The sequence below is a fragment of the Alligator mississippiensis genome, chromosome 4, assembly GCF_030867095.1.
Source record: "Alligator mississippiensis isolate rAllMis1 chromosome 4, rAllMis1, whole genome shotgun sequence".
Taxonomy (NCBI): Eukaryota; Metazoa; Chordata; order Crocodylia; family Alligatoridae; genus Alligator; species Alligator mississippiensis.
In genome coordinates, this window is record NC_081827.1 from 86,498,569 (window position 1) to 86,515,806 (window position 17,238).

At 41.2% G+C, this 17,238-nt stretch overlaps 1 protein-coding gene across 1 annotated transcript in view; it reads right to left on the reverse strand.

The window, feature by feature from the left end:
• The window catches only part of DCN (decorin), a 49,825-nt gene that overhangs the window by 19,873 nt on the left and 12,714 nt on the right, over positions 1–17,238 (reverse strand). Inside the window, exon 3 of the mRNA XM_006258359.4 lies at positions 12,838–12,950. Coding sequence (XP_006258421.1) covers positions 12,838–12,950 — 113 coding nt within the window. The remainder of the gene's footprint in view (positions 1–12,837; positions 12,951–17,238) is intronic.

The following is a 17,238-nucleotide window of genomic DNA, read 5'->3' on the forward strand; positions in this document are numbered from 1 at the left end:
AGGAATGGAAAAAAACAGATGACTCCATGCCAAATGTTTCAATATCCCACATGTTCTGGTGTCATTCCAATATATTTCTAACCCATGCTTATCCTTCCATAATTAAACTTTTGTCAGCTAAAAGGGAAAACAGAGCATTTAAGTCTTGCATCAATCAGTAAGGCAATAAGAGTGCCATAAGATACCCCATTACTTGTGATATCAGCTCCTTCCAATTGAAAATTGAAAGGTAAAGAAAGGAAAATGGAAAGATTGTTTTGACCAGTATTTGATGTGTAATGGATTCCCCTTACAGTTCACCATAGCTAAAACAAGTGGTATGTTTTTACAGATGCTTCCATTGAGTACACACGTAGCTGAACATATCTGTTTTTAATTTTGTATGCTAGCCTTAAGCAATGAGATTTGTGAGAGGAGGTAAGAGAGGTCATTTTCAGTTCAACAGAATAGTTCACTGACAATAAGCCTCTCCCAAAATAAGTTTAATGATCAAGTGGAAGCTCTCGTCATAATTCTCATTTATTCTCTTGACTCTTGAGTCATAAGAACTACTGCTAGAACAGATCAAAGATCGATCTAATGTGATTTTCTGTTTCTGGAATGATCAATGCCAGAATCTTTGGAGGAAACTGTACATTCTAACCCCAATATAATATTTATAGATAACTCAATCATGGGATATGGGGAACAATCTAGTTAGAGGTGAATGTTATGCCCTGAATCATGAGAATTAATACCCTTTTTATCATAATTAGACCAATTCCACAACCTGTTGCTGTGATCTGTGTTTTGTTGTTTTTGTTGTGGTTTTTTTTTTTCTTACCAAAAGTAAAATTTTTACAAGTGTGTAAGTTTCATATTCAATGAAACTTAGGATCCAGGCGTGTCTACTTGTGCATTAACATGCATTAGTTAATGCACATTAAATCTAGTACTTCCACTGTGTGGTACTATGATAATGTGCATTAGCCTGTCTTAATGTGCATTAACGAAAGAACACAAGGTATTTTTACAAATGCTGTGGGATGTGGTGCCAGGAGCTTTAATTAAAAGTGCTCACGCATCATGTGCATCAGCGTCCCTGCACTGAAAAAATGGCAACAGAACATTTTGAAGTAAAGCTCATCAAATGATTTTTATTTCAAAGCCCCCTACTACCTTTTATTCAGTGTGGAGACATGCAGGGATGCTGATGCACATGATGCAGAATGCTGCCAATGTGTGTCAATTTCCGTGTTCCAGCAGACTTGATTAATTGAGTCTGCTCGGTTGTGCTGGATTTCTAGTATGTTGGAGCAGGATCTGTGCATGCATATAGGAAGGGACAGTTTTTAAGGGATGCTTAATGGACATTAGCCTATTTTAATGCACATTAACTAAATAACATGGGGCATTTTTACACATGCAAGTGCTTCAGTGCTAGGCGCTTTGAAAAGCACCCGGCACTGTGACGCTTGCAGTTGTATAAGTGCCGAAATGCACGTCAGTGTTGAGAAAATGGCAGCAGCGTGCTTTTGAACTAAAACACATCTGAGGTGCTTTAGTTCAAAAGTGTCCCACCACCATTTTCTGTGCGCTGATGCACATTGCACCACTTATACAACCGCACGTGGTGCAGCGCAGTGCACTTGACCTCAGCTCGCATGTGGAGCAGACTTAATTAATCAAGTCTGCTCCAAAACAGCAGATCTCTGGTGTGTCATGAGACAAAAGAATGTGTGTATAAATGCCCACTTTTTTTAGTGACACTTTAATGCACATTAAAATAGACTGATGTGCATTAAACTGCATGTGTAAACACTCCCCGTTTTTGAAGATTTTAAACCAAAGTCCTATCTTTCCTAATGAGTAACCTTCATTAGCTAAAAATGCATTAGAAATACTTGTTTAATGTTTAATATTTGCTGCCCTTTAAGTAATTAAGTCTTTACCAGATTTTTTACTATTCTTGATGATGAATGTGTGGAATTAGACAAGAACAGGTTTTATTGTTATGTCCAGTAAATCATTATTGGCCATCTATTTAATAGTCTTTATCATAAATCTAGTCTTATCTAGTTAATATCAACAAAATGTTGAGGGCTCTTGGGAAATTCTGTAGCCAAACCTTTTGTGTGTCAAACTCTAGTGCTCTACAAAAAATATGCCCAAAGCATAAAAAATGTTACATTTGGGAAATAACACAGTGTGTTTATTTTTTAATTCATCCTTTCACACAATCTGATAAATTTACAAATAATGGTAATTACTAAAAGGTATTAAAAAATAGATTTTACTTATGGGAAAAAGTGAGTGCTGTGGAGGCTTTATACAATAGACCAGTTAGTCTCGATCTTTTCCATATCAGTATCTCACCTCCCATTTAGTAATATGAAAAGAGCACGGTGGTCAGGACCTGCACTTTGAAAATACGTTTCTCTGGCATTTGTATGCATGAATTTTTATGCTACAGCCAGGAAAAACAAAACATGAGAATCTGCAACAAAAGCATCTTGACAAGCAAAAACAAGTTAGGAGGACAACTGGTATAGCACCTGGCATAGCCATACCTCTGTGCTCCTTTTCTACTTCACAATAACTGTATTATTTGTGAGGCTCAGAGAAAGAAGTAATTACCCTCAGAGTGGCAGTGTTTACTTTTCTGTAAATGTGCCTCTTATGGTTTACTTGTAACAAAAGTTCAGAAAAATTAGTGGGACTTTAGGGGTCAGTGAAAACAGGAACTGAAGGAGAAGAACCCAGGGAAAACATCTGCAGTCAGTGTTGAAGGAGTAAAGGATGGTGTCCAAGTACACGCCACATGGGCCAAGTATCCTGAAAAAAATAGCATCATGATAGGGGATTACAGCTACCAATGTGCTGTATTTGTGTAATGCCAAAAAGGCTGGAAGGATATGCTTAGAGTTTCAACACCCTGTCATGAAAATGCTGACTAGTCTGGTTTGCATTTACATTTGCATCATTGCTGTTATGGGGCCACTTGGAAGGGGAGAGGAAGGTAAACGCTCTTTGAATAGGGCCATGTTGTTGATGCTTATGTCAAGCCTGTACTTTCTAATGCTGTTTATTGAGGGGAAGTTAAGAAAAAAATGGCCTATATCATTATTGTCCAGCACAAAAGCTGGAACATGTTGATACCCAGTTTAAACACTTGCTAGGTGTGGACCTTGGGGTACCTGAATACAGGCCACAAGTAACTCAGAGAAGGAGGCAAGAGGAAAAGATAAACCCATAAATCTGGCTGCCAGAGATTTCTCAAAGGGGCAGAAGCAGCTCACTTCCAACAGATCCTTAACTGAGGCATACCAGATATAATTTCCTGTAGGAAATAATGTGTATTGCCACTGCTATCTTCCTTGTTCATGTCCCTTTTTTCCTTTAGTGTTCTATGGTATATTCAGGACAAAACTCTTTCCCCTGTAGGCAATGACTATTAAGTAAGAAAAAAAAATTGCACTTCGGGAGTAAGTTTTGAATGGCTTATCTCTTTAGGGCCAAACTGTCTTCCTGCTTCTACTTGGTGTAGGGATTCTTCACATGCAAATAATGAAGAATCCCTATACATGCAAATAGTAACTACCTGGCCATTGCGTGCAAATAGGGGCAGATGCAGGTTTTGCATGCGAACAAAATGGAAGCTGAGGGTGATGATTTAGCCTTAACTGTAGCATGTAAAGCCTCTCACTGTCTGTACCTGTCTTCTATTTAATTGCCAGTTACAAGCAGACTGATTTCTTGCATAATAACAGCCTTTACAAGCCAGTGGCTTTTATCAAGGCTAGTACAATTGCTATGAAGTGCACCTTGTGGTCTTAGAACTCAGCAAAATATTGTCAGCATATTTTTTCTAAATGTATGTACAATAAAATGACTTGGGCCAGTGAAACAAGAACAAGAGAGCTAGATGAAAATGACATCAGTGGTGTTACACAGGAGTCTTACCTCAATCACTAAAAGCAACTGGGCCTATTAAATTTTCTTTTAAAATTCCTAGTTTTCATGTTTTATTAATTATGGAATAAATTACATTTTTGCCTAGATTCATGGATTGTAGAGTCAGAAGGGACCCTGAAGGATCATCACGTCCAACCCCCTGCCCCAGGCAGGAAAGAAGACCGAGGTCAGGCGACCCCAGCCAGTGCCTATCCAGCCTCCTCTTGAAGACCTCCAAGTTAGGTGATAGTACCACCTCTCTTGGCAGCCTACTTTAAAGTCCCTGCCAGAGTACTATAAAGGAGGCTTAGTATAGATGAAAATTGGTTACTCCAACTTTTATAGAAAAGTAGGGTGACCATCCATCCGTTTTTTCCTGGGACAGTCCTGGATTCTGGAAGCCAGTCCCAGGCAAAGGGCACAAATTAAAATGAGCATCCTGGGTGCGGGGTGCAGTCTGGTGGGGAAGGGAAGCAGTGTGGTACCCCAAGAAGGCGGCCAGGCAGGTTGCCTGTCATAACATGCCGCTCTGCCTCTGTCTCTCCCTGCGGCGGGCCACTGATGTGGAAGCGAGGAGGGGTGAGGAAGGGAGGAGAGGGAGCAGTGTCTTGGATGTCCTGTATTTCCAACTGGGATAGATGGTTCACCCAATAGAAAGGGCAATTTATTCTGACAAAGCAAGAGAAGAAAGAGCAAGGAGAAAAGAGGCATGTCTGAGCTAAAAAGATGTGTTATAGCAAAACTCTATTTTTATAGCATTGTAATAATGCTATTGGACTCTTTCCTCAACCTCCTCCCTGCTTTCTTGATATTGTACAAACACACCAAAAAAAGACAATCCCTGTTCTAAAGTTGCTTATATGATTCTTAAGCATCTTGAGGACACTGCAGTAAGCAAAAATCACTTTATTATTGGAATAGATGCACAATGCTATTCAGGCCCCACAGAAGTCAAAGGAAGCTTTGCCACTGACTTCAGTGGGGCTAGGATATTACCCAGTGTTTGAAGCCCCAGAGCAAGAAGGCAGTACTTTAAGGTACCAAGAATGCATTTCACATTTTTTATTAAAATGTCAATTAGATAACTGAGTATTCATTATGTGACCTGAATATCCATCATGTGACAACAATATGGAAAACACTGCATTTCTTGTCTGAAGGAACCAACTAAAACAGTGTCCCATAGTGCTTTCCCAAAGAGTGCACAAATTCAATAGAGATGGCAGAGAAATGATAAGGGGAGAGTGGTATGGATGTATGAGCAGAATGGTGACCAGAAGTCATAGGGATGCTGTGATATTTTCATCTTGTTACTTAAATCATTCCTGTGCAGTTTTGTGAGGACATGCTTAGCTTAGAAAGCCAAAGAAAAAGGAAGAAAAATCAGAGGAAGGGACACAAGGGAGATAGGGCAGGGAAAGAAGAAGGAAAGGTAGAGTAAAGGTGAAGATATTATGTGAAGGGGAAAGGAACAATAGTACAGAGAAAAAAATGTCCAAAGTGAAAACTGGAGAAATCCTTCTAATCATAGAAAACTAGGTTTGAAAGGGATGTTAGGAGGTCAACTAATCCAAGCCCCTGCTCAAAGCAGGGCCATCCCCAAATATATCATCTCAGCCAAGGCTTTTGTCTACCCAGGGTCTTAAAAACTCCCAAGGATGGAGAGTCCACAGTCTCTCTGGGTAACCTGTTCCAGAGTAGTGTTTTACTACTCTCTTAGTGAGAGAGTTTTTTTCCAGTGTCTAATGTAAATTTCCCTTGCTGCAACTTAAGACCATTGCTCCTTGTTCTGTCATCTGCCACCAGTGAGAACAGTCTAGCTCCATCCTCTTTTGAACCACCCTTCCGGTAGTTGAAGGCTGCTTTTGAATCACACTTCAGTCTTCTCTTCTCCAGTCTAAATAAGCCCAGTACCCACAGCCTCTCCTCAAATCATATGCCCCAGCCCCCTAATCCTTTTTGTTACCCCTCACTGGATGCTCTCCAACTTGCCCACATCCTTGCTGTACTCCAGATGTGGCTGTCTCTCTGAATCCTAGCCCTACTCTCCAGGGTATCTACTACTCTACTACACTGATGGCAGCATCAGTTCCTGGATGCATGTCATTAAACTGTTCCTGCAGGTTATGATGGCCAATAAGTGATCAGAGACTAGTAGAGGTGTGCTTCATTAAGGCTCAGCACAGATGGTCAAGAAGCCCAAGGCTGAATTGATTCAATCTTTGCTGGTTAGTCTAAACTGCATAGATTAAACCGATAAGCAAGTGAACAGACTTTCACTCTTGCTTCCAGAAATGAAGCCACATGCCTGCAGTGGCTCAGGCTAGAAGCCAGGGGGCACTAGAGCTTGCCTTCTGGATCAGCTGGAGCAGAGAGCTTGGGCAAAGGCTAGCCCACCCACCTTATGAGGGTTTTTTTTCAGGGGAGGTACAAAGCATCCTGGGACTGTTGTTCAACTAATTGATTTGACCTAAATCAGTTAATCTGATACTACAACCATCTAGGTTTATCTTAAACTGTTTCAGTAATTCTGAAAGTGGTTTATATGCACTGAACTTCTGTTGTGTTACAGATCGGAACTGGTTTCCAATCACTTATACCAGTTTATGTGTAATTTATGTCCCTAGCCTAAGTGTCTAGGCTCTAACTGATTAGCACTGTGTAACAAGAGCTTCTTCAAAACACAACTGTTTTCAACTGGCTCTTGGAAGAGCCTCATAAAGAGATACAGCTCCATGCACCATCTTTCCCCTGCTGCACATAGTAATAATAACAAACAATAAATATTTCAGGTACCTATAAACATGTAAACTGTACTAATAGTGTACAGTTAGACCCAGAAGGTCCCATGGGTCTTTTCTGAACAATTCTGGCCAGGCAAGAGTAAGTCCATTTGTATAAGTCCAAGAATAAGTTTGTTTGTATTAGTGTCCTTCTGGCATTGTACCTCAGGACTAATTAACATTTCCAGTTTCTTAAGCCCTTTGTTTAAATAAACATCCCATATCCATAGGATATCTTCACATGGTAGCACTCTCAGGTTAATGGCTGGGCTGGTTGGAACTCTAATTGCTTTATGAAGGGTTAATTCTGGATCTTTTGGAAGTTTCTCTCTGAGCACTTTGTCTCAAGGAGCCAGTTTTGGCTTTTCCCAAAAAAATGGCTGAAATTGGCTTTTCAGCCTTACAATAGCCACAAGGCTTTCTATATTTCCATGTTTCTGAACTCCTAATACAAAGCAAATCTGCCATGCTTCGTTTTTATGTTAAATTTTATGCAAATTCATATAGTTCTGTTTTCTGATTAGTCTTCTCTGCATGACTTAACTGAAAGCCATCAAAACAGTGTGTGCCATAAAAAAACAGTGTAAAAAATAAAGCTACTGTGACACTTTTTTGCTGGCACCCACCATCTGTGGATAAGGAGGAAATCCTCTTTCAAAGCTTCTCCATTTATAATTTACATTTTCAGAAAGGTTCAGCTCTTTGGCTTTTAAATATTTTATTCATCCAACCAAAGGATTTTCGTAGTTTGTTTTGTTTCTGAAAATATGTATTGTCCAGTAAGCACTTAGAACTAAGAAGTGAGTAAGTCTCCTTTACTCAGTGTCTGAGGTCAAACTGGTCCACACATTTGTGTAACAGGAGCCTCTGCTCAATGTGGTTAAGTACAGATAGTCAAAAGGCATAAGCCTGAATCAACTCAATCTTCAAAGGTTAGTTTGAGCTGTGTAGATTGAACTGATATGCAAGTGAATGGACATTTACTTTTGATTCCAGAAATGCAGGCACATGCCTGCACTGCCCCAGGCTGGCGGGTGCCAGAGCATGCCTCCCTGCTTGGTTGAAGCAGACAGCTTGGGCTAAGGCTAGCGTGCCTACTCTGTGAGGGGGTGGGGTTGTGGGAGGTGCAAAGCATCCTGGGATCCTGGGGGACTGAGAGTTAAGTGTCCCAGATCCCCTTCAGATCAAGCTAAGTCTGGTCCATCCAGGCTTATCTTAAACTAGTTTGGGCCATTTTGAAGGTGGTGTACGTGCACTGAACTTTTGTTGTATTACAGATTTCATAGTTTCATAGTTTCACAGTTGGTAGGGTCGGAAGGGACCTGAGCAGATCAGCAAGTCCGACCCCCTGCCATGGCAGGAAATAGTACTGGGGTCAAATGACCCAAGCAAGGTGTTTGTCTAACTTCCTCTTAAATACCTGCAGGGTAGGAGCCAGCACCACTTCACTTGGAAGTTGTTTCCAGATCCTAGCCGCCCTGACTGTGAAGTAGCGCCTCCTGATATCTAGTCTGAATCTACCCTCTGCCAGCTTGTGACTGTTATTTCTAGTCACTCCTGGTAGTGCTTGGGGGAACAGGGAGTCCCCCAATGCCTGCTGGTCCCCTCTGACTAGTTTGTAACAGGGTATTAGATCCCCCCTCAGCCTTCTCTTGTGGAGGCTGAACAGGTTCAGGTCCCTTAGCCTCTCCTCATAGGGCCTGCCCTGCTGCCCCTGACCATGTAAGTGGCCCTCCTCTGGACCCTCTCAATGCTGTCCACATCCCTCCTGAAGTGTGGCACCCAAAACTGGATGCAGTACTCCAACTGTGGCCTGACCAGTGCCGCATAGAGGGGGAGGATCACCTCCTTGGACCTGCTCGAGATGCATCTGTGGATGCATGACAAGGTGTGGTTGGCCTTCCTAACTGCGTCCCCACACTGTTGGCCCATGTTCATTTTGGCATCAATAATGACTCCAAGATCCTTTTCTGCCTCTGCACTGACAAGAAGGGATTTCCCCAACCTGTAGGTATGCTGCTGGTTCTTCCTCCCCAGGTGCAGCACCTTGCACTTGTCAGTGTTGAAACCCATCCTGTTCTCATCTGCCCACCCCATAACCTATGTTCGATTGCAGCCTATTCCTCCCTTCTAGCATGCCCACATCCCCCCACATCTTAGTGTCATCCACAAATTTGAACAGGGTGCTTTTTACCCCCTCGTTCAAGTCACTGATGAAGATGTTGAACAGCGCAGGTCTGAGGACCGAGCCCTGGGGGACCCCACTGCCCACATCCCTCCAGGTTGAAAATGACCCATCCACTACCACTCTCTGGGTGCAGACCTCCAGCCAGTTAGCAACCCATTTGACTGTGTAGGTGAATCAGGTGTAGATTTGAACCAGTTTCTGATCACTTATCCTGATTTATGTATAATTTCTGTCCCTAGCCCATAAAAACTAGCTTTCCATTAGGTCCTTAAAGAGACATTTAAGGCTGATTTCCCACACACAACTGCTATGCCAGCATCACCTAGCTGCCACCCAGTGAATGTGACAGTGTTGGGCAGGGTAGAAGGATCCATGGTACAAGCACTTTTCTGTTTCCAGAAGACAAGGCCTTTCTTACACCCATCTAGGTCCAGGGAAAATTATATTGGAGGGTTAACCCAGCTAGGCCCATATTTTTGTCAATCAGAGTTCAATGGGAATTGAGGACTTAACTAGTGTGTGCACCTCTGAATATATCCATCGAGGTTAGCATACTTGTGGTATTGAGGCAAGGTCTAGGTCCCCCCTCAACAGGGAAAGAATAAATTGCCAGTAGTAGTTGATCCTCTGAAACCCTAAGGAGACTGATTTTTCAGTTTTCTTATGAGTAGGAACTAAGGGCACAGACAGATGTTCAGGCCCCCACTCTAACTCATGGTGCTTTACATAATGTGCCATGAGTTAGAGCACCTCTGCTGTCAACCCAACAGACATTCACTTGTTGGGTTTGGGGAGATCAAGCCTGTCTGCACTGCCCTCCTAGCCAGCATGTGGAAACGCTCCAGCAGGATCCAAGGAGTCTGCTGAACCTCCCCTCTCCTTAGCACCACCCTTCCAGCTCCAGGACTGTCAGCATGAAGGGGGAGGGGGTAGCAAGCAGCACCAAGCTACTGGATGGGCTTTGCTGCCCTAGGTGGCCCCTGCTACCTTGTTCCCCCTCCTAGCTATCCTGGTTGGGGTATTGGAGGGAGCTAGGCCAGGCCTTCAAAATGAGGGGGCTCCATTCCACACCCTCCTTCCAGTTCCATCCAGGCAGCAAATCCCAGCCAGCAGCTTGATGCTGCTCCCTCCATTCCCCATCAGCCAAGCCCATAACACATGAAAAATTAACCCTAGGGAACACAATTTTCCTAATGTGCTCTGAAGCAGAGTGTCTTCATCTAATACTGCATTTGAGGAGAGATAAGTGACCACAACTGACCATTTTAAAAGCACTCTGCAGCTGTGCATGTGTCATGGAACAGCTATAGAAAACTTTCAGGGGCCTAATCATATGAAAAATGTACTTTAGTTTGCTACCTAATAAATTGCAGCGAGATATCCATCCCTGAGCCTGCCCGAGCTTCCAGTGCCCCATGCACCATCCCCACTGCTTTCTCCAGCTGCCAGAACACCCAGCTTGCCCCAGGGACAGCAGAGGTAGGTGGCATGAGGGTGGCTGCATGTGCTGACAGCCAGAGAAGGTGGTGTGGACAGTGCACGGGGCACTGGAAGCCTGGGGTGGGGTGGGGTTTCAGACTTGGTATGCTTCCAGTGCCCCATGCACTGTCACCATTGCCTTCTCCAGCTGCCAGCATGCCCAGCCACCTTCCTGCTACCTTTCTGCACTGTGCCAGAGGCAACCCAGCCCATTTCCAAGTGGTCCCAGGTGGGGGGAAGGTGGCGGGGACAGTGCATGGGACAGTGGAAGCCCCAAAGGGCTTGGGATTGGGCTGGGTGCTGCCTCTGAGCTGGGGCAGCATCTGGCCTGCTAGCAGCCCAGCTGGGAATCCCCAGGTGGTGCAGCCACAGTGGAGGGAAGTACTGGGGCACCCTGCATCTCAGGCCTGGCAGCTCAACCCCGGATGTGGGCAGCTCCACTAGAGGGGAGGGGAGGGGAGGGGAGGGGAGGGGAGGGGAGGGGAGGGGAGGGGAGGGGAAAGTGGTGAGGGGCCTGATCTTTTTTTTTCCCCAGCAGAGTCTGGGGGGAAAGCTGCTAGTGGCTTCCAAGCTGCAGGGGGCCCTGGTCCTTCCCTCTGCAGTGGCAGCACTCCCAAGGCTGTCTGGGTAGGCTGCTAGTGGGTGGGTGCTGTCCCAGCTTGAAGCTAGCTCCCAGCACAATCCAATTCCTCCCCGACCCCAAGCTGAGGCAGCATCCAGTCTGCTAGCAGCCCACCTGGGCACCCTGGGGTGTGATGCCACTGTGGAAGGAAGAACCAGGGCCTCCCCACAGCTCAGGATCCACTGGCACCTCAACCCCTCCCCTCCCAGCCATGGGCAGTCTGCACTAGAAAAAAAAGAAAAGGTTCGGGCCCCTCACCACTTTTTTTTTTTCTGGAAGAGCCTGCCCGCAGCCCAAATCAGGCCTCTCACCATAACAGTGATGGAAGCCCCTATATTGTAACAGTGGATTTTTAATTATCACAATTAAAAATCCACCAAGTAAAAACCCACCATTTCAACTTAAGAGAACTAAACCCCCATCACATGTACAAGTGGCCAAAGCTTGCCTGGTACTGTGGCTTCATTTGTCTTGGAATAAAACAGCTTGTAACTACATCATATAGTCTTTACTGCAAAGCAGAGTGTGCTAACAATATTTAAACATCACATTTATCAAAGGTAAGGCTGAATTAAGTCAAACAAAAAGCCTGTATCAAGTGTTGCAAGTAGAGGAGTATCTATTCAGTGTAATTTTTTTATAATTCGTGTAGTGCAGAGAACTCTCTGTGATATCTGAGTAATATCTTTGTACTTCAAAAGTGTATTTTTATTAAAAATATTAATGGCTTCAGGTGAGACTTCATAACTAGAATTCATAATTGAACAAAAAGGTAGAGAAGTGAGGCTTGGAGTAAAAGGACAGAAAAACTGAGGTTGTGTATTATATAAGTAGGTTTTTTTTCATTATTATTTTCGTTCCTGGAAAAATAAGAGTGTTTCCCTTTTCATGTGAATAGTTAATTGTGACTCCAAAAATAACTGACTCAAAAATATTTTTTTAATATTATGGTTATGTATGATTTCTGTTGATGCCAAACTATGTGCTGGGAAACTAATACATGACTTTCTCTGAAGAGTATACAATTAGTTCAGATATGCTGTAATAATGGGGAACTAGAAACAAAGGATTAATATGGGTAAAATACATAGTTACTCATTCAAGTTTAATGTACTGGGTGATCCCTACTAAAGATGTTGGGTGAAATCCTGATCTTAATGAAGTCCATGGAGCCAGGATTTTACAAAGTATTTTTCCCCAGATTATACTATACCAATATCTTCATTGACTTATTTCATGTAGGTTGTATGGCAAAAAGAAGGGGAGTTTGAATGACGTCTATAATTTACCTCTGTAAGGCCCTGATCTAGCGAAGTATTGACGTGTCTACTTCACTGAATACTGGTATGTACTGACTATCTCAGGTTTTGGTGTAGGAAGTTTCAGAGTTGGTGGTGTGGTGGAAAGCATGAGTAAATTAAAACATGTGGCATTAAAGCTGGTTTTATTCAGATATGGGTACATGAATAGAGAAGCAAAGCTCAAGATATAAATCTGGAGCAAATCCTACCTTGACAGGTACACACAAATGGGCAGACTATGCAAGAAATGTAAGTATATGAAAGTGTGACAAATTTGATAAAGATTACTCCAGGGGCAGATGACACAGATCAGAAGATAGGATGGGGTCAATGGGGCAGATGAGAAATGTCTGTGACACAGAAGAAGAAGAGATGGGTATGAGTGAAGAGGGGAAGGAGGGTAAGGCAAAGGGAGGAATGGATCATGTCTTATTTTGTTAGTTTTCTATGAAGAAAATCAATAAGTAACAACTCTCTCCATGTCATTTGCACTTCACATTTTCACAAATGTCTGTTAATTTATTTACTTACATGGAGATCCTTCAAGTGTTTGAAATCACCTTCCTTTATCTCAGTGATTTTGTTATTCTGTAAGTCCAGCAGAGTCGTGTCTGAGGGAAGATCCTTTGGCACTTTATCCAGGCCTGTGGGGGGAAGATGATAAATGATTAGCCCCAAAAGAATCAACCATCTTTGAACAAAGACCAACATTTTTCTTGGCAAACTACATTTTTCAGTAAATCAGCCATTTCTAGAGTTCCTTTTCTGGAACCTTATGAAGATTTTTCTGAGACTTTTCCTGTCTCCACCCAAGTGAAAGGAGTTCACCTCTTGCTCACCTCAAACCAAACTATAATCATTTACATTTCCACTCTACCTTTTTTGAGAATGAAAGCTCTAGCTCACTGTAGTGTATAGGACAAATCTTTTCTAAATCTATTTAATCATACTAAATTAATAAATAACCATTTTTGCAGGAATAGGGATAACTTAATCAGGTCCTAATATGGAATATTGCTTAGCTTTTGAAGGAATTTTTAAAGAGAGGAATTACCATTAATCCATGTAAATAAACTTGCTAGCAAAATATTACATTATTTCAGTGCTGTTCGTTCTAAGTCACTCCACTGGGTTTTAATGGGGGTTGTGTGTGTGTGTGTGTGTGTGTGTGTCTCAGAACTTAATTTGAAAAGCTTTTACCATGTAAGAATTTTCATTTTCATCCTTTTAGCATTCTCACAAATGCACAAAATGTTTAGGCTGTAAAATTTGATAATAATAGAGCAAGTTTTCATAAAAGTTTTTCATATCAACTTCACCTTAACAAGGAAAAATCAACAACAACACAAAAGTCTGCTTTTTAAAAACTGAAACTACATCCAAGTTTTCTGGAGAACAGATCTCTCAGTTTCACTAGGAATGCCAAAAGAACATCAGACAGTTTAAATTAAAGACTCTCTTTGGGACCATTTTCTGAATAGCTGATATGTGGCTCTGAAGTAATGGAAATGAAATTATTTTAGTGTTAAATAATACTAGTCTTATCCAGGTTTCTTATTGCACTGAATCTTACTCTATGGAAAACATTTTATAGCAATATTGATTCACAACACATTTAAAATTATATATTTTTTCAGATAGATATTCATACACGTTACAGAAGTAGATACAGTAGAAACACACATCTTGATCGGCCAATAAGACCTAAGACTAATATTAAGAATACACTTGAAATCACCTCAGAAAGATTTTGATCATCTTAAATTAAATTTTTTGATTTGTTCCAGTTGTGAGGTGCCTCTCTTGGTATTCTTCTAATGTCTCCAACTCTAATTATATTGCTCACAGTCAAATGAAGAACAATTATATTTTCATGCTTCTCTCAAAAATAAATATCAAGGCCTGATACTGCAAACATGTCAAAAATGCTTTAAAAAATCATCACTGTTCTTTTCAGAATTGGGTCCTTATTTCTATATTGTGTTTACTATCTAACTGCCTATTTAGCTGTCTGCAAATCAGAGTTTGTCTGCATTCAGAGAGAGAGACAGAGAGGACAGATTTTCATTGAGTTTATTTTTGTGCATTGTGGCTAACCATAAAGGAGGCATTTCTTTGGTAATGTCTTTAACTTTTATAACCTTTATTTTCATTTTTAAAGGTTTCTGTTTCCTAATTGCTTCTAGCACATCCTGTTAAACTTTAAATAAGTAGGGTCTGTATGTGACAGCAAGCACAAATAAAAACTTCATGAATCAATCAAAGAGACTTCATTTAATAAGAACATCAGAACATAAGAAGGGCCATATTGCGTCAGAACAATAATCTATTTGACCCAATATCCTATCTGACAGTGGCAAAAGTGAATATTTTAGAGGGAGAGCATATGAACAGGGTATAACTAGAACAGTGATTCTCACTGCAGGGTGTCACACAATGTTAGCACTGTTAGGTGTCCAAACATGATTCACAAAATAAACCCGGAGATTTCACATAAGACTTCATAGTATTAAAAACATTCTGACCTGTTGTGGCTTCAATTCTTTGCAACATAAGAATTGCTCTATTATTTTCCTGTAATCAAAAAACAAGTGCAAACTAAGAGCTGCCATTTTCTGAGGGGTACCTTATGTCTAAAATATGATGTCAAGCTTGGTTTGAGGACCATGAAGCTAGAATGGTCTGTCCCCTGTCATACAGTCCCTGGCATTCACAGTCATTGGTGTAGAGATGCCAGAGGAAACATCCATGACTGTTCTGTTTAGCAGCTTTTGCTGAATCTATCACTCATGAATTTGTCTATTCCCTTTTTGAATCTGGGGATACTATCTGCCTCTACAACCTCCTGCAGTAACGTGTTCTGCAAGTTAACTACACACTGCATAAGAAAATACTTTCTTGTTAGTTTTTTACTGGTCTCCTGCTGATGGGTGCCCCTTAGTTGTAGTATTTGGGGATTGTAGAATGAATCACAGGTCCCTATTTGCTTGGTCCACATCCTTCATGATTTTATAAAGTTCTATCACATCCTGCCCCTCACCCCACCTCAGCCTTCTCCTTACCAAACTAAAAAGTCTCTCCTGGTATGTACCACACCCTTGATCATCTTGGTTGTCCTACTCTGAGTCTCTTAATTCCACTCTATTTTTTTTTAAATACAGAGACCAGAACTACATACAGTATTCAAGATGTGGGAGCACCATGGATTTGTATAATGGGATGGTGATATTGTTTTCAGTTCCCTTCTTAAGGATGCCCAACATCTTATTGTCACTGCTTTGCGTCATTCCACAGTCTCTTTTCTGAGCCATAATAGCTCAGTTCAGAACCCAGCATTGCACATTTATAATTAAGGTTTAGATGCAGTGTACAGCCTCATATATTTTCTATTCTTTTTTTAACATTTGAATTAAGAAAGAACACATGAACAATGTCTGACATTTGAAATGTTCACAACCTTTAGTTCCAGAGTTCATGAAGCGTAAGGCAAGCCAGCTCATGTAGAGTTACCACATTTAAAAGATGATTGTTACCCCACAGTGGTATCAAGACAAGTCATTTCCTTCAAACCGCAACTTTTCCTAGTTGATAACCTAGGAAAAGGACTATTGTCATATGAACTCTGGGTACATATGAATTTTTAATGGTGATCAATGTAGTTGTCCTAAAGTCCAGTAAGAAACAAGCTCTCTGGGTTATGGATGTTCTAGTTAAAAGTACCACTTTGTCTCACTCTTATTTCCAAACTGAGTATTTCAGTCAGCCCCGTTAATCCTAGCATTATGCTATATTTGTGAACATTACGGCAACCAATCATGTGGAAGTCCCATTGATGTGCACAAGAGCTTTTACTACAATGAAGGCTCCACAATAGCATTAATGATGGATGTAGCCAAGATTTTTTTTAAATAGCTTCCTGCTCGTATATCTGTATCTAGGGACTTGAATTAAATCTATTTCTAGGGACCAGAATGAAACTCTTTTAAAATGATTGAGGCCCCAGAAGTTTCCACTGATCCCCCATTGATAAGTGCTGGAAGTGCTCAGCAGTGCTGAAAATTGAGTTGTTCAAATCAGTGTTCAAATGTGGGTGTAGGGGTTTCCTTTTGGCACCCCCTTTTTTTGAAGTTTTGTCTTTTTTTTAAGTCTTTGGTTTTATAAATGATACTACTCTGTATACAAGGAATGGATCTGTTGTTTGATCATTGCTATCCTGAAACTTTAACATCTGAGCTAAATTTATCAAACTTGGATCAGTAACTTTAGATCTTAAATCCATACAACTGCTGAGTTATTTGAGGCAGCCAAATATAAAAATGTTTTGCTTCTAATATTTATCCATGCTAAGTGCAATGTGGATTTAATCAGTTGCCATTTAATTAGATTAACCTTTAAGAGATTTTGTATAAAAGATTCATCCTGTTTAAGATGAATTAGGAGTATGACATACTGACTGAGACCACTGGCAGGAATAAAAGCTTACAACTCATACTGTCCCTTATTCAGTAGAACAAGGACTTGGAGTATGTAATAAGCTTCTCCATATGTTGCTGCCAAGATTTCACTCCTAATTTGGATTATATTCCAAAAGTTAATGGCAAAAATGCCCATTGGCTTCTCTGATACAAGATTATGGCATTAGATCAGCAACTATATAGTGTGTGCTGATGTGTCATTTCGTCCCCAGGCAAACTTGCTATGAGACAGTCTTTCCTGACAGCAGACAGCAGTAACCCTGACAACTGTCTAAAATGCACTACTTTTTCATTTGAAATGATAGTCATGAGGTTATTTTTTCACTAGATGTGAAGGGCTCACAGCTTTCCTGAAAATAAAAATTAAAATGGTTTAATCATTTGTTTTCATAATAATTTTTTTACCTTCTAGCTGCCAATATAAACCTTATAAATAAATTTAAAGTAAAATAGTGTA